Source organism: Pseudoliparis swirei, chromosome 12 (genome assembly GCF_029220125.1).
Source record: "Pseudoliparis swirei isolate HS2019 ecotype Mariana Trench chromosome 12, NWPU_hadal_v1, whole genome shotgun sequence".
In the NCBI taxonomy this organism is placed as follows: Eukaryota; Metazoa; Chordata; class Actinopteri; order Perciformes; family Liparidae; genus Pseudoliparis; species Pseudoliparis swirei.
The window spans coordinates 14,112,610-14,139,031 of NC_079399.1; the positions used below are offsets into that span (position 1 = coordinate 14,112,610).

General features: G+C 43.8%; 2 protein-coding genes across 2 annotated transcripts in view; one reads left to right on the top strand and one right to left on the bottom strand.

The window, feature by feature from the left end:
- The window catches only part of LOC130202391 (nesprin-2), an 83,236-nt gene extending 79,144 nt beyond the window's left edge, over positions 1–4,092 (top strand). Inside the window, 8 exon segments of the mRNA XM_056427895.1 lie at positions 467–588; positions 752–878; positions 1,149–1,336; positions 1,418–1,594; positions 1,938–2,066; positions 2,152–2,343; positions 3,027–3,088; positions 3,285–4,092. Of these exon segments, the coding sequence (XP_056283870.1) occupies positions 467–588; positions 752–878; positions 1,149–1,336; positions 1,418–1,594; positions 1,938–2,066; positions 2,152–2,343; positions 3,027–3,088; positions 3,285–3,492 (1,205 nt within the window). The 3' untranslated portion in view covers positions 3,493–4,092.
- A 3,532-nt stretch (positions 4,093–7,624) lies between these two features.
- esr2a (estrogen receptor 2a) lies at positions 7,625–24,568 on the bottom strand. Its single transcript, XM_056427852.1, has 9 exons — positions 24,371–24,568; positions 18,462–19,287; positions 17,758–17,924; positions 16,705–16,821; positions 15,198–15,506; positions 13,565–13,703; positions 11,962–12,095; positions 10,446–10,629; positions 7,625–9,340 (listed from the first exon to the last, which is right to left on the bottom strand). Exons 2-9 carry the CDS (start codon positions 18,872–18,874, stop codon positions 9,103–9,105), a joined length of 1,701 nt encoding a protein of 566 aa, XP_056283827.1. The 5' UTR covers positions 18,875–19,287; positions 24,371–24,568; the 3' UTR covers positions 7,625–9,102.
- Positions 24,569–26,422: the final 1,854 nt, after the last annotated feature.

Consider the following 26,422-nt stretch of genomic DNA (forward strand, 5'->3'; position numbering starts at 1 on the left):
GTTGTCCTAATTGTTTACGGACTGGTTTCTCATATTATTTCTCTGCTGCCACTTTAAGAATGTGAAATATGGCATCAAGGAAACGTCACCATAGCGATGATAAAAATTTTCCGGAGTGGATGATTTGTGTTTCATCAGTCACCGCTTCATCGTCGACCACTGACCACTGTGAATGTTCTTCAGGGACATAGTTAACGACAATAGTGAATTGTTCCACATCCTGACTGAGAATTGTATCCTGATGTTTTTATCTCCCAAATAGAGAGTTAAACATACAAGCGTTATATGCCTCATTGAAACAGAAACACCTGCATCTCAATAATAACCGGTGTTATTATAGGTCAACACATTTGAGAAATACAGTTTACCCAAATTAGATGTTTTTAGCCTGAAATACTATTCGATGTGTAAAAGATGACGACGTTGCATATTAATGCTGGTGTGACTTTTCCCCCCCGTGTAACAGTTTCGAGCATGTCCATGGCTGGACACGAGTCTCCGAGATGGCGACCGCAGGGAGACACAGAAACCCCGCTGGACCCCGAGGCTGCCCCCACCCTCACCAGCACCCCGACAAAGCAGGGCTATGTACGTTTTACAAATACCGCCCCAGTGGACTCGAGTCAACCAGTACCAGATGATGGGGAGGGCAATTACTGCGAACGATGAACGCATGCTTCTGGCGGTCTGCGGCTCCAGCTGACTTCACTAACATTGTCTTTGTCTTCTTTCTTTTTTCTGGTGTCTGCAGTTGCGTCTCATGTCTGAGTGCAGCGGCAGCATCGAGGACATCAAGAGAGTCTCGCTGATCCTGGATGACGAAGAGCAGCCGGGAGACCTCGGGCTGACGGGGCTGACTGCCTCGGACAAACAGTCGGGTGAGAGACGCTCAAGGCCAAACACAATATTCATTAATACAGCATGTTAAAGTGCAGCGGTGCGGAGGATGTGTTCCTTCCAGTGTTTTGAAACCTCACGCTGATGTTTCTTCATCTCTGTGTGACCGACTGGAAGCTTGGCCAGGAGACATATTTGGTGCTAATGTCTATTCATCAATATTTAACCATGATGAGATTCTTCGTAGAATCTTGTGATAAAATAAACACACGCTTCGACTTCTCCGTCACTCAATGTCTCTGCTCTCTCAGGCGTGATTGAGCGCTGGGAGCTGCTGCAGGCTCAGTCCAGCGGCCCCCACGAGGCCCGTCGTCTCACGTCCGTCCTCGACGACGTCGCTTCCTGGTTGGAGAAGGTGACCCCGGAGCTGGAGCGCCTCCAGCAGTCTGACCCGGCAGCCGGCATCGAGGAGCTGGCGGCCAGAGCCACAGAGCTAAAGGTGGGGCGTGAGACCGGATGCAACCGGTCTGATGCGGAGTACTCGGCGGTTGTGTTTATATTCACGGGTATTGTCTCGCAGGAGATGCAGAGGACGTTTACTCGCTACAAGTCCATCATGCTGTCGGTCAACCTGCGACCTCAGGAAGCCACGGAGCAGCGGGAGAGGCTGGCCGGCGTGAACCGAGCCTGGAGCCGAGCGCGGGCCGGCCTCTCGCACTGGGACTCCCGGCTGAGGGGAACGCTGACGCGCTGCCAGGTGAGAAGGAATTCTTCATGAAAGCTTTGTGGTGTTTTGAAATGGGAAGAACTGGCTGGTGAAACCTCTCTCACTCTTCACTCTGCCAGGTCTTTTTTCATTTGAAGTATTACAAAAGGTGGATTGTTCTCTTGAGTTTATCACACTTTTCTACTTTCTTTTGTATTTTAATGCCATTCTCACAGCTTTTAGACATTTTTAATTTGCACCATTTCCACTGCGTATGCAGCGGTCCAGAAACAGCATATTTAAAAGCGGTTCAAGGTAACGTAGTGCCCAGTGTATCGTGAAATAAAAGATCTAATGAGGTCTAAATACCACTGCCGTGTTGTTCTCCACTCAGGAGTTCCACCAGACCCTCCACTCCCTGCTGCTGTGGCTGGCCCACGCCGAGAGCAGGCGCCACGCCGTGGACCTCCGAGACCCAGACACGCCGGACCACGCCCTGCGGCAACACGTCAGCACGCTCACCGTAAGCACATCGGCGTGTTTCGTGGATTATATACTCGCTCTGGCTCCGCCTCCCCGTCACCGTCTCTTCTGTTTGTGGTTTGAAGGAGCTGCAGAAGGAGCTGCGGGGCCGGCAGACCCAGCAGGCGTCCTGCCAGGCGCTGTGGTCCCAGCTGCAGCCCGGGGACGAGGCGGAGGGGTCCGACGAGGCCCAGGAGAAGCTCCACGTCACCGGGAGCAAACTGAGGATGCTGCTGGGCCAAGTGGACCAGGACCTCGGCGCTCTTCATCAGCGTCTGGTGAGGCTTTAACCATGAACCTGTCTTTGTCACGTCAGACAGCGATACTGAAATTATTATTTCAGACTTTTTATGGACTCCATATATTTTTTACTATGAGGTTTACGCAGGGATCTTGAAATTAAATTAAATTCCTTTTCAATTCTTTCTTGAGGTCATTTTCATGATTTTAAGACCTCGTCACCACCTCCCGAGTTCTAGAGTCATCATCAGCGACACACTTAACAAACATGAATGATGGGGAGGGAATAAAGCACAAGGGAACGAATCGAGTTGCTCACCAATGCAAGGTTTATTATAAAGAGTAATATGACAAACAAACACAATCCTGTTCCCTAGAACACAAACACACACTTTGAATACAATGACTGTAGGCTACTTTATATTAGTCCGTAATGTTATTGTCTTTTTTTTAATGTGTGTTGTGTCCCAATTAAAGGATTGGGCGGTCAAGAAAATTATACTTTTATTTGTTTTTCTTTTTTATGAAATGTTGCATTCCCCCATTAGTGAAGTAGTTTAACCCCTGTGTGTAAAGCGACCTTTGCATATTCATAATTACTTTTATAGCTCCACCAATGCGTGACTACTTTGGTAATTGATGTTTAATACTTTTAAGAACCTTTAAGAACCTGCAGCATGTTGAACGGAGATGGTGAAATAATAATATGTCTTTAATTCAGGATTGTGAAACTGCATCAGCCGTCCAACGCCGAAGCACAAAGACGGGTTCTTCTACTCAAAGGTGCGCAGAAAGACTTCAGTATGTTTCCATTTATTTATAAAGTAACATTTAATGATGTTTTTTGTTGGTGAAAAGTTTATTTGATTGCTTGAAAACAAATCTGCAGCCACTCGAGTGTCGAGTCGTGTCCTCGTCGCTCCGAAGCGTCTCCACTTCGTGTAACAAACTCAATGTGTGTGTCTCGTGTGTCGTGCAGAGAGAGGAAGGACTCGCCCCCGCCTCGCTCCTTCTTCTACAGGGTCCTCCGAGCTGCCTTCCCCCTGCACCTCCTCCTGCTGCTCCTCCTGCTGCTCCCCTGTCTGATTCCCCAGTCAGAGAGCGACCCGGGCTGCACCGGGGCCAACAACTTCGCCCGGTCCTTCTACCCCATGCTGCGCTACACCAACGGCCCGCCGCCCACCTGACGGAGACGTGCTCACGGAGGAGATACGGAGGCTGAGAGCAGGAGGAGGACCAGGAGGAGGAGCAGGAGCCTCTTGAATTCATTTCTACAGTTGGTTCAGGTGCTGATGAAGTGGTCGTCTTCAAAAGAAATGTTCTTCAGGGGTCATTGAACAGATTTTATTCATTTCACAAACAAAATATAAATTAGAAGTCACATTGTAGAGACTGTAAACAAGTTCCCGTTAGATTTTATGAACTGTTAACATTTATTTGTATCTTTCAAAAGAAATCATGCATAATTATGTTTATGTTAGACTGAACTGAAAAGTTTATTTTATATGTCAACGGCACTTGTGAACATTTTAATATTATCTTTATGAAGCCAACCATTTAAAAATACGGCACTTTTTTATACATTATTGCATAAACATATAATTGTAAAGGCTATTTGACTTGACTGAGCAGACTTGTTGAAACACTGAAGATTTAGCAGAAAAGTGGATGTAAAAAATTATATATAATGCTTATTTATAACATCAAATGGTTGATTTATGCTCCTAATGTTCGCTTGTCTGAATGTCTAGAATGATGAACAAATAAATGTGTACTTTACAAACGGATTCAGGATATACTTTTGAGATTAATTGCAATTTAAAAGTTTCTCTTTGACAATTCAAAACAAACATAACTCGTGAAATTACCTTTTGCCATGATTTTAATGAAATGGTAAATTTTGATATATATATATATATAGTATAATATCAAAAAGTCATTTCAATCTAATGGGAGAAAAAGTAAAATACAAAATTCATAGTTAAGTGTAGTATGTCTTTTTTGTTAACAGAAAAGACACTGTTAACATTGTAATGTCATTATTATGTCTTTATGAAGCCAACTGTACATATTTACGGCAATTTCCTACAGATAGGTGTATGAATATGTTTTAAAGGTTGAGTGAAGTGCACTGTTGCATGTTTTGTAATTCGCCTAAAACAAACAAATGAATATGTGAATACTTTACAGAGGGATGCTTTGGTTCGTATAGTGATCTTAAAAAAAACCTAAATCAGATCAAGACTTCCAACCCAAAAGTTTCCCTTTGACGATCCACCAGATCTCAGGTGTTTTCAGGGAGAAATTACAAATAGTTAATTTTAAGGAAATTAGTTTTCTCGTTTTGAATGTTTGAATGTTCGGATGAGAAGAATAACAAAACTGACTGAACATGCAGTACAGAGCTCAAGCCTGCAGGCTGTAACCTTAGCATAAAGACTGCAACGCACGGATACAACTTGAATCTTTCTCCAACACTCCAACATAATCCAACATAATCCCACCATCTAAAACTCAATGATGAACAAATAGAAATGTGAACACAACCATTTGATCCAGAAGGGCAACCAGCTGTTGTTCAACAATAAATACTTGTGGGCCCCTAATTCAATTTTTAAAGTGAAGCTTGAAATACCGAACATCGAGGGCGGCGAGCTGAAGCCTCGTTTAAAGTCGCCGCTAGAAGGCCGCAGCGAGGCGTGATGACGTCATCGCGGCCGGCGTGAGTCCTGAGGGAATCCATCAAGTCAGAAGCAGGGTCACATGATCACAGACTTCCATACGGTCAGACTTCTCTTTGCATCCGCAGGTCTTCATTGGAGTGCTTACAGGATATTCAACCTTTGTGTCTTTATAATGCGTAAAATACTTTATTTATTCATTTACAGGGCTTGTGCAAAAGCAATAAAAGGAGCCCGTTAATATGAGATCTGAGTTTTCCAGATCATTACAATCCCTCCTCGTCATGGTGGAGGTTGGTTTACGACTTTTCGCAGGCCGATGTCGGCCGACTGCCGTCTAGATCAGGGGTGGGCAAACTTTTTGACCTGCGGGCCACAATCGGTTCTAAAATGTGACAGAGGGGCCGGGCCAGGAGCATTTGGACACGCAATGTAATTTATTAAACCTGGAGATTGCGTCTGTTTTTTATACATTTCAATTTAAGGTGCAAAGTTAAAGTAAAAACATTTACTGGAAAGAGATCAATGGAATCACTTTCAACATTCAAAACAAATTATTACCCAACGACATACTCAAGCTCAATAATTTCTAATTGTTTTAAACCCCGCAAAATAATGGACGGATTGTCCTGAGAGATAGACTGTATTAAATATCCTGCCTGCAGCAGAAACTAGAAACTGGTCTTTAAATTGAGGGCGATGTGTGGCGTCATCTGGTCAGCATGTGTATGAACCCGTCACAAACAGACTGACAGCGCTTTACTCGAGAAAATATGACCCTAAAGCTGACAATTGAAGTTCGATTTTTACAAATTATTCATATCTCTTCTGAAAACACACCTTTACTCATGTGGACGAACTGTTTTGGTGTTTGAAATTGGTTTACCAAAGGTCATAGGTTCACAAAAGCAGTGAAATATCTGAATACAATGCTAGAGACATGTAATTGCACCTGTCCATCCTGGAGAGGGATCCTCCTCTGTTCTCTCCTGAAGGTTTCTTCCCTTTTCCCCCTGAAGGGTTATTTGGGAGTTGTTCCTGATCCGATGTGAGGTCAAAGGTCAAAGGTCAGGGATGTCTATATGTACAGATTGTAAAGCACTCCGAGACAAATTTGTAATTACAAATAAACTGAATTGAATTAAATAAATGAGGAAAACCAAATTTTGTATTAACGTTGTTTTAGTAAAAATGATGTGGTCTGTCACACATTCACCAAAATGATAAAGATGGGACTGAGAAATGATTTCATATTGCAGATAAAGTTTCATGGGGTGTGTGCAAATAAAAAATGACCATTACATTTTTTTTTTTTATAAATATGTATTGTACATAAAATAAAATAAATTCCACATTATATACATGTTGTGAAATAGTAAACAGAACACAACTATTGACAGACTATTTACAATATGGCTTCACTATAATAACATCATGTCACGAGACCTCTCTGCTGGCCGGGCAGGCGGAGCTGCAGGCGGAGCTGCAGGCGGAGCTGCAGGCGGAGCTGCAGGCGGAGCTGCAGGCGGAGCTGCAGGCGCTGGTGAATCCTCTCTGTAAAATACAAGACTAGTCAGCACCGCGCACAAGTTACGGACACCGGGACGGACACCGTGACACGTAACGTGTAGTAAAGACTCTTACCCGGTCCAAGTGGCTCTCTTCTGGCTGCGTGTTCCTCCTCGTGGCTCTGCAGCTCCTCCGAGGCTCCGCGCTGCTCGCCAAAATCACTGGAGCTGTTTCTAAATGAGTCTCACCTGTGTGGTGGGCGGGTCCCTTGTGATTTACTGAGTGTTCATTGGTTGTTTTTTTCGAAAAATGTTGACAGACAAACTGATTGACAAATCATGGTGAAGGGTTTTGTGTGACGAGTACTTTCCGCGCCAACGCACACCGGAAGTAAACAAAGTTGCGATTTGGACAAGTTCGGCGGGCCGGATTAAAAAGCCTAACGGGCCGGATGTGGCCCGCGGGCCGTAGTTTGCCCATGTCTGGTCTAGATGCTCACTCAGTGTGTACTGCGTACTTTGTCCCATGAAAGCGTATGACACTTTAACAGCTTGTTGTTATGAGTACTCAAAACATTCTTACTCAAGTAAAACTATGAAATGTTAGTAAAACTAGACTGCACAGTAAAAGTCCTGCATTAAAAAGGTTTACTTTTAGAGAAGAAAGGCATTCACGATGCGCTTTTATTTACTTACATCTGCTTGTTGTGGATAATTAAATTATAATAGGATGCTGGATAATTTTGTCAAACCTGAATCTGCATTGCATGTACTTTACTCTGAAGTATAAGTACGCAGTAACTAGTATGTAGTGGAGTTGATTATTTTTCGAAGTGCCTTGGGGCCTTTTGAAACTTAGTCCGGTTTATTACAAATCTATAACAGATTTTAGGATTTGAAAGATTATCAGGCTTTCTGTTTCTCCCACTTCCAGTGATTAGCCTAATGCTAAGCTAATCAGCTCCAGCGCAGTCGACACTGGTGGTTCTATATCGTGGAGCTTTCAACCATCGAAGAGCACTAAAGTCACCAAAGAGCACTAAAGTCACCAACGAGTCATCACTGAACATTGAACGCTCTGCATTTGTTTTTCATTTATCTGGATCTTTGACACAAGGGGAGAAAAGATGGACGGTTTGTTTGTACATTTTTAAATGACACTTAGAAACCAAAATTAATATGTCTTGCATTAGCTGTACAATGCGTTTTCTTCTTTTATGGTGTGAAACAGAGAGAATGGATAAATGCATAAACATAATACAAAAACGACATTGTTCGTAGTCCAGTAAAACCAGAGAAAATACAGTCTGCAAGAATGGATATAGAGCGTGACCAGAGGAAAAGCAGAGGGGGGGGGGGGGGTCTACATGTTTACATATTATGCACCCTTCTTGCAGCGATCATGATTGTCGACGCACTACTGTGCACACGATGACATTTCTAAAAGATACAAAAATAATTTGCCTGTTCTTTAAACAAAATTTCACAGGTCGGAGTGCAGCGTTGTCTTAAGAGCAATAACGTCATGATACTTTTTTTTGTACATGACCAATGTACACATGACCAATGACCAATGTACACATGACCAATGACCAATGTACACATGACCAATGTACACGTGACCAATGACCAATGTACATGACCAATGGTGTCCTCGGCAGAAGGCCCTCATGTGAGTACGAGCTGCAACGCGCCCTCTAGTGGTCAATAGGAGAAAGACTCGTCTGGTTTCACTTCAATTACTTTTTCAAACTTTCAGTGGCCGACCTGATTTGTTTTCCGTCTTCGCACGAAGCGAGATGGGTTTCTACTTATACTACTAAAATAGACTAACATTAATTTTAACCAAAAATAAAACAATGTTTTCTATCGAGCAACAGTTCCCATATTTTACAGGAGCTGTCCTCGTTGAACGTTAACTAAATAACTATATTGTCTTCCTTAACATTATATTTCATTTTCCTTGAAAGAAAATAGGGAATAGGACATATTATTATGAAACAACCATCTTATGGCACGTTTATCTTTCTGAGGTGCCGATAGCTAGCCGTTTTCCCCTTGTTCCAGTTGTTATGCGAAGCTAAGCTAACCACATGCGATACATATTTATCACATGTATGGGAGAGTGGTATTGATCCATCAATCGCATCGAACTTTTGACAAGTAAGCAAATAAACTTTCATTTTAATTAGCGCAATTGTTATCTCTTTAGTTATTATTTACACAGATCGTTCTCTGCGGGACCTCCTGGAAAAAGACCAGACATGCACGATGTGTATATGAAAATGAAACGTGAGCTTCTCCGCTCAAGAGAATCATGGCAGTGACGTGTTACGTGAACGTTGAAGCTGGTGCTACCGGCCACACCAGTGACACTTTGTTTGCACTCAGACTTTTCAATATGTCGTGATAAGGCTGTGAATACTGAGCGATTGTTCCGTCTGCAGCGCAGCATCAAGATCTTCAGCGGTCCACCGTGACGAGTGTCTCAGGGCTCCAGCTTCACCTTTCAGGGGTCAGAGTTCAGCCAAACGCTCCAGCCAAACGTCTCTTCAGTCTCAAGAATGACGTCTGTGTGCAAAGCGTGTGAAGACGCCGCCGCCTGCCACTACTTGGGTTCGCCTCCAATCCCAGTGCTGCTGGGAGCCCGGGTCTCCGAGGGGCCGCTACTGGAGCCGTGGGGCCGAGCAGGAACCTGCGTCTGGCCGCCGGGCTCCTGCTGGGGGGGGCGGCGGGGCAGCCGGGAGCCGTGCATGATGTGGGCGTCCAGCATCTCCAGCAGCAGGTCGTACAGGGGCACCATGTTCTTCATCTTCATGCAGTGGAGGTGGTCCATGCCTTTGTTGCTGCATGGAGATGATGATGATGGAGGAGGAGGAGGAGGAAGAGGAGGAGAGATAATATTGGTCAAACAGGAATTAAGAAGTGAGTTAATACATCAGTTAGCATCAAGGACGTTCCCAGGCTGCTCTCACCTGGCATGAAGGAGGAGGAAGAGGAGGAGAAGAAGGTGGGAGAGATGTAAGAAAAAGAAGAGAAAAAGGAGGTGGGAGAGATGTAAGAAGATGAAGAAGGAGGAGGTGGGAGAGATGAAAGAAGAATAAATAGAAGAAGAAGAAGGTGGGAGAGATGGAGGAAGAAGAAGAAGAAGAAGGTGGGAGAGATGAAAGAAGAATAAATAGAAGAAGAAGAAGAAATAGGAGGTGGGAGAGATGGAGGAAGAATAAATAGAAGAAGAAGAAGAAATAGGAGGTGGGAGAGATGGAAGAAGAATAAATAGAAGAAGAAGAAGAAATAGGAGGTGGGAGAGATGGAGGAAGAAGAAGAAGGAGGTGGGAGAGATGGAGGAAGAAGGAGGTGGGAGAGATGAAAGAAGAATAAATAGAAGAAGAAGAAGAAATAGGAGGTGGGAGAGATGAAAGAAGAATAAATAGAAGAAGAAGAAGGTGGGAGAGATGGAGGAAGAAGGAGGTGGGAGAGATGAAAGAAGAATAAATAGAAGAAGAAGAAATAGGAGGTGGGAGAGATGGAGGAAGAAGAAGAAGAAGGAGGTGGGAGAGATTAAAGAAGAATAAATAGAAGAAGAAGAAGAAATAGGAGGTGGGAGAGATGGAGGAAGAAGAAGAAGAAGGAGGTGGGAGAGATGAAAGAAGAATAAATAGAAGAAGAAGAAATAGGAGGTGGGAGAGATGGAGGAAGAAGAAGAAGAAGGAGGTGGGAGAGATGAAAGAAGAATAAATAGAAGAAGAAGAAATAGGAGGTGGGAGTGATGGAGGAAGAATAAGAAGGAGGTGGGAGAGATGAAAGAAGAATAAATAGAAGAAGAAGAAGAAATAGGAGGTGGGAGAGATGGAAGAAGAAGAAGAAGAAGGAGGTGGGAGAGATGGAAGAAGAAGAAGAAGGAGGTGGGAGAGATAGAAGAAGAAGAAGAAGAAGGAGGGCTCCTCTCACCTGGCGTGGCGGATGTGTGAGAGCATCATGAGCAGGTGGGCGAGGCGCGTGTACTGCTGGCGGAAGGTGAGGCCTGTTTTGGCGATGGCCCACACCAGCGCGTCCGTCACGGCGTCCAGGAGACGCAGCAGCTTGGAGCGACTCTGCAGCTCCTCGCTGCCCTCCGACGAGCTGAGGCACATGTCTGGAGACACACGGCGGACACGTTGGCGTCGACTCACCGGCGCCGCGTTGGCGCCGCGGACAACGCCGCCGCGACCGTTCAGCATCTGCTCTGAGCACGTTAGCACGAGGTTAGCCTTCACTCTAGGCATGGACGGATTAAGAAACCACGGGCCCCTGGGCCTGGACGTGTCAAGGGCCCCCCCCCCCACCCGCAAAAAATAATAATAATAATAATAATAATGAAGTGAAAAAAATAATGTAAAAAATTAAATATACTTTTTTTTTAAACATCGCTAACAAAACAGTCCGTATGGAACAACGATACCGGAGCTGAGCAGACAACATAACGCGAATTATATGACCATGACATGAATGACTTAAGCCTAGCATATACCGGCTATGGCGCATCGTGTCATATCATCATATTCATATCAATACAATGTTAATAACAATGTTAATAGCCCTGAGCTCATGGGCCCCCTGAGCTCATGGGCCCCCGGTGCCGGTAGGCTCGTTCGGTAATCCATCCCTCAGTAGGACTATTGGGGCCCTGTTACTGACATGAATGACTTAAGCCTAGCATATACCGGCTACGGCGCATCGTGTCATATCATCATATTCATATCAATACAATGTTAATAACAGCGACGTCACGCGCGGAGGCTCAGGCCCGGTAGGCCCGTTGGTTAATCCATCCCTGACTCTAGGCCACGCCTTTATTGTGCCATACATATTGTTTTAATATTTGACTGAATAAACTGCTGTAAATCTGGTGAAAGCACTTCCCGACCTTCCAACGGTGTGAATAGGTTGCTGTTGACATCCTGCTGATTAAAAAAAAAAAAAAAAAAAGCTTAAATGGAAGAAAATGCTGCGAGAAAAAAAGAGAGCTTGAGGCAATTAAAAGAAAAACAGAAACATTAGTCAGACGTTAATTACTCCCTGGAATCGCTGCTCACCAGAGAGGCTCTGACCTTGTTCATCCTGCTGCGTTGAGCATTCAGCAGAACCAAAGGGAGCACACAGAGCGTTCCCATTATGGGTTTCACTGGTAAGTTATTGCGCCGGTCGTCTTGCCAACCAGGAGAAGACGCACCGACCAGATCACATGAGACACCAATCAAACACGTTCTGGAGCCTCAGACACGAACCGACATCTCTTTGTATCACTTACACAGAGGACCGAGGCTGCGCAAACAAGAGGCACACACACACACACACACACACCCGCACACATACACACACACACACTCATACACACACACTCACACACACACACATACACACTCACACAAATACATACACACACACGCACACACACACACACACACACACACACACACACACTTACTGGCGTTAAGGAGGATCATGGCCTTGAGGCAGACGTACTCCTCTCTCCGCAGCTTGAGTTCTCTCACCCTGGACGTGGCAGCTATCAGCATGTCGAAGATCTCCGAGAGGCCCTGGACACAGTTCCCCTCTTCTCTGCCGTGTAAAGACACAGAAACCGCTCTTAATTTACGCCTTTTTTGGGGGAAATTAGGTGGACATCCTGTGACTTCTTGCAGGTATGCATTGGTGTTCGACTCCCACCGCGATCCAAAAGACGGCAACGAAGCGGTACGCGTGTAACAGGTTTTTTTTCTTTTTCGTAAAGGAAAATAAATGAATTAGCAGAAGATTCCAGTCGTGGGAAGCGAGCGCATTTTCAACTTCGCTACATTTCAGAAGGAACTTTTTACAAACAGCTTTAGCTACCAGTTGCTTTTCTAAATGAGTCGTACATACCAGCACTTCAAATATGATCTCAATGGTCCGGGGGCCGCGTGGGCTCAGGGCCCCTCACTCTCCTCCGGCTTTACTTATTATTAATCAAATAATATAGTCATGTGACAGGGGCCATTACTTATTATATTTAAAGTGCCATTTGTTGGTAATAGTTCTGTACTTTCGTAATGTTTTCGGTGTGGAATCTTTATTTGTACTCATCACAACTATACCCGCACAGGAGGAATCATTTTTCCATGTGTTGTTGTTCCGCCTCGAAGGTATGATGTGATGACGCGGGTCACCACAAAGGAAGTGTCGCTGAGCCAGAGGTCAGGACACTTTGTTCAAGCTTTAGAAGTTGTTGTTGTTGTTGTTGCTGCTGCTGCTGCTGCTTGTTCACAGTCAGTTTCTAACTGACGGTGCTGCGGAGGAGGGAGCAGTCTGAACTCCCACATAAAAAATTTTTAAAAAGGAAATGAAGCTACGTCTTTATTTATTACCAGTATGATCCATATTGCATTGCAGCAGGCAATGTGGGATAGAGATCTTTAAGTTCAGGTCATTATACTCTCAATAAACGGGGGTAAAGTGGGTTTTTAAGACCGATACTGACAAAACATTAACCACCAGTATTTCATTTTCCAATCATAATTAAACAAACAAGAGTTACGACTTCAAGTGGAATCCTGGTCAAAATGATTACACTTTCACTCTTGGTTAATTTTGTGACTAACTGGTTACCGTGGTAACAACAAGTGTAGTTTCATACAGCAAACAGTCCTTGAGCAGCGGCCTCGTCAGACACTCAGTAGTAACAAGCATAACAAATGTATAGAGAGGAACTGCAGAGCATAACAACATTCAACGCGATAACAAATAAACGTTAAGCTACCAGACTAAGATATGTAGAAGGACTACTATTTATAGATTAACAGAAGATCTTTCAGTAAGTACTCTCTGGTGAATTTAAAAATAAAATAAAAAGTAAAGTAGTAAACTGAATTGGTGGAGAAAATATGCAGTGGCATTTTTTGTCTCGCATTTGTTGTTACTTACTTTCTTTATATATATGCTTTAATACATGTGGGTAACATTAATCCTAACATCAACAGTATATGCCAAACCCTTTTAGTCCCTTTACATCAAGCGTGTGCAGCAGGTGTGCGCGGCGTTGGCGGTGGTACCTGCTCAGGCTGAGGTCCGGGCAGAAGATGAGTTTCCCCGGATGGTCCACTGACCTCCACATCAGGCCGATCATCAGCACCTCCAGCCAGCAGCACTCCAGCAGGTGCACCTGGTCCAGGAGGCTGAGCTCTACGAACCCTGAGGGAAAAGATCAAATTTATTTTATTTATTTATTTAGAGAATAAGGGACAGTGCATATTGATAGACAGTACAATGTACATGTAAATATGCCAGATTATAGCCGGGAGGCTAGTTTCCATCTGTAGTCCCTTGGGAGGTAACCGTGTGCAGACGGGTGAAGGGAACAAACAACAGTCGTTATTAATGAAGTTAATGAAGGTTAGAAACAAGTTCAGGACTCCATGTTGGAGGCCATGTGCCCACTGTCTCTGTGGCATGTGCCATTATCTGTTTTTAGACAAACTTTGAGACACACAAACATGTCACCTCAGGGTGAGGGAAAAGGTTTCTGCCTGAAGCAAAGGAAGAGAAGCTGTGGCTGAAAATCGCCTGAAGCTCCCAGCTTTCCATTTGATCCCAAACGTTCATATTCTGCGGGCGAGCAGCGTGACTCAATCAGCTCCGACTCGACTCCCATGCTGAATAAAGCAGACAACTAGAACGGGCACTCGGTAGAGCGCATACCTTCTCATATCACAAGATTGGGCATTGAATTATGAACATTTTGGCATTAGTTGCATGCCAATTGGATACAAATTGATACGATTTTGACCTTTTCATGACCTTGACCTTGACCTTTGACCCGATCGATCCCAAAATCTAATCAAATGGTCCCCGGATAATAACCAATCATCCCACCAAATTTCATGCGATTCGGTTTAATACTTTTTGACTTATGCGAATAACACACACGCACACATACAAATACGCGATCAAAACATAACCTTCCGCATTTTCAATGCGAAGGTAATTACAGCGGCTGGCCGCGAGACGGCCGATAACTAACTCAGGTGTGCAGCGGACTCCACTGCTCCGCCGCGTGAGGAACAAGAAGATCGTCACACAAATGTCATTGGAGCATTTTTCTCTTGCGTTGCACTTTTTTGGAAAGGCATTTGGAGTCATCTTGAACTAAAATGAACAAAATGTGTTTTGCTATTCACATCGGAGCCCCCGTGTCTTTTCCATTTCTTGGGGCCGAGCAGCCAAATCGCTGTGACCAACGAATACGGAATAATGCTAATTGAGTCTCTTTCGATGCGTTACTAAGTGCATTTCTGAACATCGCACAAAGACGTTTTCACGTTCCTGCGAAACCGATGACGCGTATCGCTCCGTAGCTTCATATTTCATCCACTAGTGTATGACTTGTCAGTGTAAGAATAAAAAAACGGGCAGCAGGATATTAGTTGCTAAGTCGTGAGAAGTGACTGTGTGTAAAGCATAAAGGGTGACACGTCATTTCATGGTAAAAGTTAAGCGGAAAGCACAACAACAAGGTGCCACTGAGGGCTGAGAGCCCATGTTGCATAAGACCTCAGAGTGTATGGTTTACTTACTGCAAGTGGATCTTTTACACAAACATCTGCTTAACACATGCAATGTCACCAAAATTGACTGTAATTTCCCTCCGGGCTATTTGAAGGTTCCCCGCATGCCAGACACACACACCTGGGATCTTCTTGGCCCAGCTGATCATGTGCACCAGCTCCTTATCCGCCAGGTTGGTGAGCGACATCATGACGTTTGCTTCCGTCAGCGGCCTCCTCATGTCCTTCATGAGGTAGATCTCCGGCGGCTCCGCCTCCATTATGCGCCCGATCAGCTGCTCCGGGGTCAGCGCAGGGGGGTGGGGCTCGTTTAACGAACTGACCGCCGGTCCGGCCGACGTCTTCGGCCCGTTGGCTCGGCCCTCTGAGGACAGACGGGTCACTTGCCTGGCCTGGGGGTTCCTGCTGCTTCCACGCTCCTTCCGCATACCTGAGACAAAGAGACACAGAGACAAAGAGACAAAGAGGCAACGCCTTTTACAAGAGGGAAATATGACTGTTGTGATTCAGTTGTGGCCTCTTTGGGAGGCAGTAAACAAAGCTGTGAGAACACTGACATATCATCACAATAGGACGAACAGTTGCTCATTAACACCTCATATAGTTCTGGAGCTTCATCAGCAGCAGCAGTGGTTTTGTGTTTTGCTCTGCCGAGTTCCCTCAGGAGACCAAAAACAGAGCTGCCAATGTCATCCGGCTCTCGGGCTGCCTTTGGGCAAAAATGTCAATAAAACTGAAAGTGTGTCGAGTCCAGTTAGCTGCTTTTTTTAGTATTATATGCTGCGCTCTATTGTGCATCAAAGGGCAGAGAGCAGGAACTGCAGAAATATAAAGAAACACCGATTTATATACTGTTAATACTCTTTTCTGACTATTTTATGATTATTTCCACAGACCTAGCATATAGTAATATTTATCTAAACTAGATACTGCACTAGGGGGCAATCTAAAGGGTGCACATAAAAACACATCTACAAACAAAATATGTTCATCAAGTTTCTCGAACTAATGAATTTGTCCAATGAGGGAATCTTTAATGAAATACATTTAAATATGTGATTTAAAAAGCTTCGTAACATCATCAAATCACCTGAACTTAAGAGTCAGAGGAATTAGTGCTGCTCTCCAAACATAGGCTTGTTAGCTTTGAGCAGTTTGCCCACCGCTGCTTTGTTATTACCATGTAATTAGATTACGAGAGAAGTGAGAGTGAAATAAAACTGGAAAACTGTGGAAATGACAGTTTAGTGAGTTCATACTCACTATAAAACATCATAAAAATATTATTCGGACTGCTTTTAAACACACTTAGAACAATCTGAATACAGTGTGGGTCGCTAACAGATATCTTCTCCCCTTTGCACAGCTGTGAAACACATTCGGTGGACGTTGGACTGAAGAACCTTTCCTGGCTGCTGCAGCGGGATCGTATTGCTCCGGGCAAAAGAGGGAAGCACTCGAAGACTAACAAAGCCACGGGGAACTTCTGATCACCTGACTTCATACGACGCTCGGTTAAAAGAAGAAGAAGAAAAAATTAACCGATGTCTTTACTGGTCACAGTTTGATTTTCGTTGTGGGCCGAAAATAAAAAAATAAGAGAACACAGAAGACACAATGACACTCACCACACTTGGTCATGCCAACTTCACAGCATTTGCGAAGGCGACACGCCTGGCAGCTCTTGCGGCGGTTCTTGTCTATCGTGCACTGATTGGTTGCTGGACAGATGTATTCGTTGTGTCCTGAGACCACACCGGGAGGAGGAGAGAGAAAAGATGAGGACAAAAAGGAAAAACAGAAAGAAGTTAGGAGGGGGAAAAAAAATGGACTTGGCAGAGACCGAGATGAAATGAGAAAAGTAGAAAATAAATGTATTTTGAGGACCAGACCGACTCGGACGTTGATATATTCAAGAGCTTCGCGCCGTCTCACCGCAAAATGAGCACCGACCAAATTGTGTGTGAGCTCATAAATGTGGATGCCAACTGTACTCTGATCCCCGTATTGATCCATGTTAGTGATGCACGCTCTTGGATCACAGCTTGAGAACGGACCACAACTCTACAGCCGTGTTCATCGTGATGTGCTGAACAGCAGAAAACTCAAAGTAAAGCTAAAGCCTCGAAGGAAAACCAGGACTTCACGAGGAAAAGTTCGGGATCCACAGATTATCTCCAACCCCTTCACATGATAACGGGGAGTACACGCCTCCACCTGGCCACGCCCAGCTGTGCCCTGATGTTGTGATGTTCTCCGTGTTGTGAAGTTCAACGTGTTTTTAACATCCTGACATCTCCTCCGACCTCCATCACGACCACAGATTTACAATCGCAAATATAAAAAATATTAAAATATTAAAATTCACTTTGGTCACTGCCTTGTGTTTATATTTAGTTTCCTCTGTATATTTAGTGTTTTAGTATTAGTATTTAGTATTGTTAGTGTTTATTTTCATCTTTTATTTTTATTAATGCTCTAATGTGCACCCGCTGCTGTGATCCTAACATGTCCCCACTGTGGGACGAGTAAAGGAATATCTTAACTTATCTCATCTTATCTAAATAAAACGGGTTGAAATGCAGGAACAAAATTGTTAAAATGCTCCATAACACGTCTCTCACATCCGGGACACGAGGCCCTCTGGTTTGCAGTCGTGTCGGCGACCGACCGCATCTCACCTTGGATGCTCCTCTTGAAGAAGGCCTTGCAGCCCTCGCACGACCAGACGCCGTAGTGGTAGCCGGAGGCGTAGTCGTGACACACGGCGCAGTAGTGGAGGTCCGCCTTCCCGCCGGATGACGCCACGCCGTCCTCGCCCTCCTGAGAACACCTCCTCACGCTCTTACTGACAGATAAACGTTTCAGTCATCATTCCCAGACAAGTAAGGCGCGTGGAATAAGTCATGTAATGAACGGGTTGTTCCATTTGCACAAATCATTACCGTCATTCGATTGTTTCGGGCTTTTCGGAAACCTTCGATGAGGGAGCAATAATTGACAGCGACGGGACGAATGATCATCTTCGTGACGATTTTGTTTTAAAAATGAAACTGTGAATGCCGACTCGGGCTGAAATAATTTGTCCATTCATGGATTAGTCAGGTGACAGTATTCTTCAGTAGTTTTGATGATCAATGAGTAAGTTGAGCCACATATGAAGGCTCAGGTAGCAGCTCATCACGTGAGAGTACTTGCTGTGTTTATCAGTTGTTTTTTTGGGATTGTTGGTTCGACAAAACAAGCAATTTGAAAAGATGACCTGTGGTTGTGACATTAATCGCAAAAATAATCAACAGATTGAGTGACCCAGTTAGTGACCCATTAGTTGCTGCTGTGCTACAGACAGGTGAGCTGGGGGGGGGGGGGGGGGTCACCATCCTACCTGGTTGTTAAGACGCTGTCCCGCTGCACCAGCTCCACCCACGGACTCTGGATCGGCTGCCCTTGCTGAGGCCGAGTCTGGGGGTGGTGCAGAGGTATGGAGGGCCCCACGTGGCCGTGGCTGGGCCAGAACAGGGCGGGGCTGAGTGACCGATGGACGGCGGCGGGGCCGTCCGAGATGCCCGGACTGGCGTACGTGAAGATCGTCGGACTGTAGAAAGGAATGGTGGCGAAGTCGTGCCCGAGGTCGGTGTACGGCGAGGGGATGCAGATGGGCTGCCCGGTGTCCATGGAAAAGCCAGGAGAGGCGGAGCTGAGGACCGGCGGAAGGACGCGGCAGCCAATGCGTCTGGAGTCCGCCTCCTGGAGCTGGAGGAGGGGCTGGTCCTTTTCTAGCGAGGAGGCGGCGGCCATCGCAACTATAGACGCTCTCAGTATCCCCGAGCTTCAACGCATCGCCGACAAACAATATCTGAGCCGAGGGTGGAGCTTTCTGCCGGTGGCGAGTTCACCGGCCTTGAAATATCAAAGCGAAGACCAGTGGATCTCCCCACACAGGCGGGGGGGTGTAATGTGTCTCATGAGCTCACTTGTAGACTCCCAGGATGACGGATGACTCCCCCAAAAAACGTTGATTTGACTCTGCTCGCCGTAAATAAAAAAAACAAGACGGATCACGTCATCAAACTGATATCAGATGATCCAGAGGATAGTGAACGCAGTCCGACCCCCCCCCCCCCCCCCGTGCAGGGAAGATATTCAGCGCTCCGTCTCTGTCCAGTCATCGTCCCACATCGTCGAGCGGTAGCACGCCGAGGGCCGTCCACCTACAAGGCGGAGAGAGAAACAGTCGTGGTCAGCCGAAGTGCAACGGCGACGTTAAGTTTGTTCTCAAGAGGCGCCGACATTTGTCAAAAAATACCAATAATTCAAAAGCAATATGCTTTACAGCGATGAGTGTGATGAGACCTGAGCCATTGGCTGAAGATGGCCACAGAGCTCTGGCAAAAGAAGCTTGAATGATGTTTTTTATATCCCTTTTGAAAAGTCGTTAATCCACAAAGAAAAACTGCTCCATTAATATCCCCAAATGGCCGAGAGACGTTTCGGGGTGTTGCTCGCCAGCAAAACGCCGTAATCCATAAGAGTAACTGAGGTCTTGTGCGGCAAGTGGAAAATGAGCCCCGCCGAGAACTGGCGGTAATTAAACTCACAGAGTTGCAAACCAGCACAGTTGACCATTAAATACTTTTGCTACCGTGTAAATCAGCAATATAAATGTTGATGATGTCGCATTAAAATGTTATCGGAGGAATCTCTCTCACGGCTGTGGAAACGCTTTTGGGAAATGGAGTCGTCTCCGCGTACCGATCGTTACTTTCATGGCCGATCGCCCTCCGGCTGTTTCGTGTCTACAGCTGACAGCTTGAGTAACTGTGGACAACGTCTCGACGAGCTAAATCAAATATTAAAACTGCTCTCAGAATCTTTAAATATTCTACGCTTGTATTCCTGTGTCCAGAATAAGAGCCCTAATACTTCCCCTGATGCTTTGTAACACACCAGAGACAGGGATGGATTAACCAACGGGCCTACCGGGCCCAGGCCCAGGGGCCCATGAGCTCAGGGGGCCCCTGGGCCTGAGCCTCCGCGCGTGACGTCGCTGTTATTAACATTGTATTGATATGAATATGATGATATGACACGATGCGCCGTAGCCGGTATATGCTAGGCTTAAGTCATTCATGTCAGTAACAGGGCCCCAATAGTCCTACTGAGGGATGGATTACCGAACGAGCCTACCGGCACCAGGGGCCCATGAGCTCAGGGGGCCCCTAATCCAGAGCCTCTGCGTGAAGTAGCTGTTATTAACTTTGTATTGATATGATGATATGACACGATGCGCCATAGCCGGTATATGCTAGGCTTAAGTCATTCATGTCATGGTCATATAATTCGCGTTATGTTGTCTGCTCAGCTTCGGTATCGTTGTTCCATACGGACTGTTTTGTTAGCGATGTATAAATAAATAAAAATATATTTAAATTATTATTATTATTATTTTTTTTTTTTTGCGGGGGGGGCCTTGACACGTCCAGGCCCAGGGGCCCGTGGTTTCTTAATCCGTCCATGACCAGAGAGGCTTTCTTTCTTTGAAGCCTTCGCTTTATTTTAACCTTTTCATCTAAAGCAACTCCAAAGGAACTTTTATTTTATTGATTTTGGCGTTGCCCGTGGACAAAAGTGTCAAATATTGTCTTCCCAACGTTCTCGCTGACAGTATTTGCTCACGTAGGTCACGTAGAGGCGTCGCTCTCCAGCTGTTTTAGGTTCATTTTCACCAAAAATGGTTAAAATGCTGAATGAAGTCACTTGTATGCAATTTTAATTTCGTAATAATGCTTGTATTCACAGATGTTTATTGACTTTGTGAAGTTTCATACACATTAGCCTTCACACACACACACACACACACACACAACGAATAGTTTGAGAGTCCATCACTCTCAGCTGTTTCAACAGCTTCAAGCCAACGTCAGCTTTCGTTTCTTCTGTTAAATGACACTCGGTTTGACAAATGATCCATTTCTGGCTGATCGTAGCGAGCGTGCCTTGGCAGGAGGACGAGGGCTTTACCTCCGACTTCTTTGGGTTTATCAATTCTTACCCAACATCTGATGCGATGCCAGGAAATCGACGAGTTTGAGGTATTCTCTCCGTTTGAGGTTTAAAACCAAACCGACCGCCAGCTCATCTGTTTCGGCTCCAATCGTGGAAAAATGATTAATGAAATGAAGTAATACACCCCTTCTTATCAAAATATGCAGCACCGCCATCAATTACACGCAAACCGAAATTAAAAATGTTATTACACTCGTGAGGATATTGTAAAAGTCGACCGGGTCACATGCTGCTGAAAACATTTTTAAATAAAAAAGCTGTTTATTTTCTCTTCAGTTTCCAATGGCCTTGTGTCTGTTGCCAAGGATCCGACTCCTAAAACAAATGAGTCACTTTAAGAGAACAGAAAGGAGGCAATTGTTGGTTGCTTCAGTTACCATTTGGGGGTAAAAGCAGATGTGGAAGAGTTTCCTTTGAAGCGTTGACCTTCAAACCTCTCCACTGTCAGTCTCCAGCAGCTGGCAGCTAATTGTGAGAGAAAACCTCCCTGCTGCACACAGACAATGCCGATAAGGAATATATACGGTAAAGCACCGTTCCTTCATGGAAGAGGTTTCAGAGTTTGAATGTTTTGGTTGAAGAGCGACTACCTCACACACCTCTCATGCGGAGCGAGGCCGTTGCTTCATGGAGCTGGGAGTTATATCAGCGACAATTTTACCGATGAAAAAATTGAATTTCTGACTTCCCCAAATTAGACGACTTTGCTCTTTCGACTTTGGGCAAACAATTTCAATAAAACTGAAAATGTGTCGAGTCCAGTTGCTTTTTTTTAGGATCATATGCTGCGCTCTATTGTGCATCAAAGGGCAGAGAGCAGGAACGGCAGGAATATAAAATAACACTGATTTATATACTGTAAATACTCTTTTCTGACTATTTTATGATTATTTCCACAGACCTAGCATATAGTAATATTTATCTAAACTAGATACTGCACTAGGGGGCAATCTAAAGGGTGCACATAAAAACACATCTACAAACAAAATATGTTTATCAAGTTTCTCGAATTAATGAATTTGTCCAATGAGGGAATCTTTAATGAAATACATTTAAATATGTGATTTAAAAAGCATCGTAACATCATCAAATCACCTGAACTCAAGAGTCAGAGGAATTAGTGCTGCTCTCCAAACATAGGCTTGTTAGCTTTCAGCTCTTTGCCCACTGCTGCTTTGTTATTACCATGTAATTAGATTTAGTCTCATTCATGCAGGATGACAAAACTCAATAATTAAGAAAATGTGGCCTGAACAAATATGTAGACCAGCGTTACAGGGCAGGTAACTTCCTTATTTATGCAGTTGGCAAACATGTATGCAGCTAATACACTGATAAATATATATGTATATATACAGGACTGTCTCAGAAAATTAGAATAGTGTGATAAAGTTCTTTATTTTCTGTAATGCAATAAATAAATAAAAAATGTCATGCATTCTGGATTCATTACAAATCAACTGAAATATTGCAAGCCTTTTATTATTTTAATATTGCTGATTATGGCTTACAGCTTAAGAAAACTCTAAAATCCTATCTCATAAAATTTTAATATTTCCTCAGACCAAGTAAAAAAAAAGATTTATAACAGCTGAGTGTTTGTCAAGGCTCAGGAAACCCTTGCAGGTGTTTCGAGTTAATTAGACAATTCAAGTGATTTGTTTAATACCCTACTAGTATACTTTTTCATGATATTCTAATATTTAGAGATAGGATATTTGAGTTTTCTTAAGCTGTAAGCCATAATCAGCAATAAATCAGAATAAAAGGCTTGCAATATTTCAGTTGATTTGTAATGAATCCAGAATGCATGACATTTTTGTTTTTTAAATTGCATTACAGAAGATAAAGAACTTCATCACAATATTCTAATTTTCTGAGACAGTCCTGTATATGCACACACACACACACACACACACACACACACACACAGATGCGCCGAGATAAAATGAGAAAACAAGCATGTATTCCCCCCAAAAAAGTAGACACAAAGGTCAAAGCCAAATAAAACAAAATCTGAAGTGACAGTACGTTTCTTGGTGATTCGCCAGAAGTGCATGCCTTTTACACAAAAGCCCAAGGTCATGTCGCTTCCCATACTAAAACCTCCCTGCCTCCCGAGAGCCAGGCGGAAACGGATATGAAAACAGCTCTGCAGAAAGAAGCCGAACCTCATGTATATATATATATATATATATATATATATATATATATATATATATATATATATGTATATATTTATTTATACAGTGAGGAGTACTGGCGACACAGAATGGGGGAAGTATCGTTGAATGGTTTTCTCCGCTGTAGAAGACCCTCAGGTCGACAGCACGAGGCTTTACATTTACTGCAGGTACTTTAAAACAGATTAAACTTGAATATTAAATATGAAAGGCTGTGGGATACATTTAGGTCACAGACCAGTAGGAGCTGACTGTGAGTTTGCGACATGAAAGAATAATTCAACCAAGCTAATAATAATAGCAATGTCCTTACATGTCCTAATCTTTATAAAATACAACTTAAAAAACTATTAAAACTCTGCACACATTTTATGAAAGTCTTAAATAGAAAATAAGAATATATATATATATATATATACACACATATAAAATACAAAATAAAGCTCAGCTCGAACTGGAGGTTGTTGCTGTGATCCAGCATCAGAGTTGGAACCAGAAGATCCTTTGTGAGCTCCTCTGCATCGCAGCTGCTTGTTTACACAGAGATGAGTGCTTTCTGCTTTCTGGAGGAGAACATTCACATCTGTGGAGAATGTAAACGCCCGATGCCCAGACCACAGAGACACACATCCGGCATTCATATGGATATCTACAAGTATGGATACACATCTTCACGTCATCAGACGTGCACGTGGGTGATACGTGTTGGACCAGCAGCATCTTTCTTTACGAAGTCTGTGAGAAAAGCGGAATATGTCCAGTTTGAACCTAGAAATTATTGAATAAAAATCTCCCCATCTTGATAATGACTTCTTTGGCTGGAGCTTATTCTGTCACCCATTAACCCACCGGTCAAAGTACACGCGCGCGCGCGCGCGCGCACACACACACACACACACACACAGACTTACAGGCCTCCTACTTGTTGCCTGTAGCATACACACTAGTAATACACCAGAGGGGCAGTCATCATACATGTCTGCCTGCTTTACCACAAACATCAACATGCCCAATGTCTCAAACAATATGGAGATACTCTGCTCACCTCTCGCTGCGCAGACACCAGTTGCAGACAAAGTTTTCCAATAAGAAGTCCCGCCGCGGTGTCACATGGCGGTGAAGTGTGAAGCGAAGAGTGCGAGGAGCCGCTGCGAGCCGCAGGAAGGCCGAGCAGCGAGTCACGGCGCCTACACGCGGGTCACGTTCATATAAGAGCCGCGCGGCTGTTGCTGTCAGCGCACGGGAGCAGCCACCAGCTGCGTTATGGGAGACGAAGTCAAGGCACACAGAATACGGAGGGAAGCTTCCGGTGTGAGCTTTCAAAATAAAATCCACCGGCGATGGGAGGGTTTTGTTTTCGTAATCATTCATCAGCATCGGAGTCGATATGATGAACAATGAACGAGGAGGAAACAGAGAGATGCAACTAATTAAAGTGGAGATATTTTTTTTGTTATTTTGATGTTTTTTAAGAGCTTGTTTTGTTTGTAAACTAGTTGTGCTTATGGCATAACGAGTATCACAATGGTCAACTTGTTCCTGTGAGCCCCACATACTAAATTAAATATTATGCTGCCTTTGGCTTTTGATTTTACAGTTTTTGTAGTGTCTTTTACTCCTGTTTTTTTCCTAACTTTTTCTTTGAAAGATAATGTAAAACAAAATGCTTTGCACGGTTATAGTCTAACATGGTTCCATTTATGATGTTCTATGATTAGCTGTCCTGCTAGTTTTGAGTGTAAAAATTACAATTGTAAAGAGATATTTTTTAAAGGAATTTCAAAAATTTCAAATGGCTATCAACCAAACTTGACCTTCAGTATGAGCCTCATTTTACTTGTAAATAGGTGCTTTTATTTTGAAGGAGATCTCTCTTAAGCATATCTTTATAGTAATATATGCACTTGACAGCAGCTCAAGGAAAGTGGCTCTATGAAGTGAGAATAAACCACACCTTCCCGGTGTTCACAGTCTATCTAATCCTGATTGTGGCTTTAAGTTCACGGTTCACAGTAAAGTTAGACCCAAGCACAGACCAGTCCAAGGTAAAGGTCCAGGACGGTACGCGTAACTTGTTTAAATGTTAAACATGTAAAAAAAAAAAAATTTAAACAAAAAAAACATTTAAACAAATGACCTACATTTTCCCTTGGCACTGCAGATGCTGTCACATAAAAAGAGTCGTCTTGATACCAGTTAGTAACTTAAGCGGGGATAATTATACTTATTGGCATTACCAGTCCAAACTAAATGTAACATTTAAGCAGAGCAACAAAAAGTCCTTTTAAAAATAAATGCAAACTCAATTTAATTTATCCAAAATCAAAATCTTCAATCAAAGAAATTAGTATCAACTATTCAAAAACAAAATGATGCCCTCAAACATGTAAAAACATCCACATCTACAAATAGCTCCAAGGGTGTGAATGTAGGATTAAGTCTTTCATTACAATTTAAGGCTTGAAAATGAAGTTAATATAATATATAATATGAACATGAATGTAATATATTTGACAGCGAGGTCTGCTTTTTGGGCACGCCACAAACAGAAATAAGGTTAATATGTCATTTGTGTTATAACATTAACTTGTCTTAGAGTTCTGATTTCCACATGTTTACCTCCTCATGCTTTACAGTCTTCTTCTTAGAAAAGGCATACAAATGTGTTTCATAAATACTGGTGGTTGTTTTCCATATCTCGTTCACCAACAGGAGAGCATCATCGGGTAAAGTTGATTTTCTTCAGGGGCTCAGTTATCAAACAAAACATCACATGCACTTATGAATTTACATAATGCACCTCCAAAGGCAAACAACTGACTTTTGCATTTGCCGAGAAAAGCGCCGTTCACTTCCACATAATCACGTCAATTTGTGTCCTGCTGATTGCGGCGCCGCCATTGTTTATGCACCGGGTCCCCGGCACGCCGTGATGCCGCGGTGACGTGCAGCGGCAGGTTCATCGGTGCTGCAGATCAGATGCAACATCCTGAGAGAAAAAGCAAGAATGCTCTCTGTTGCCGTTATATTAGAGAAGTAATACTGAACATGCGCCACTAATACGCTCTCGGACCTGGAATGCTTTCTTCAGATTCAA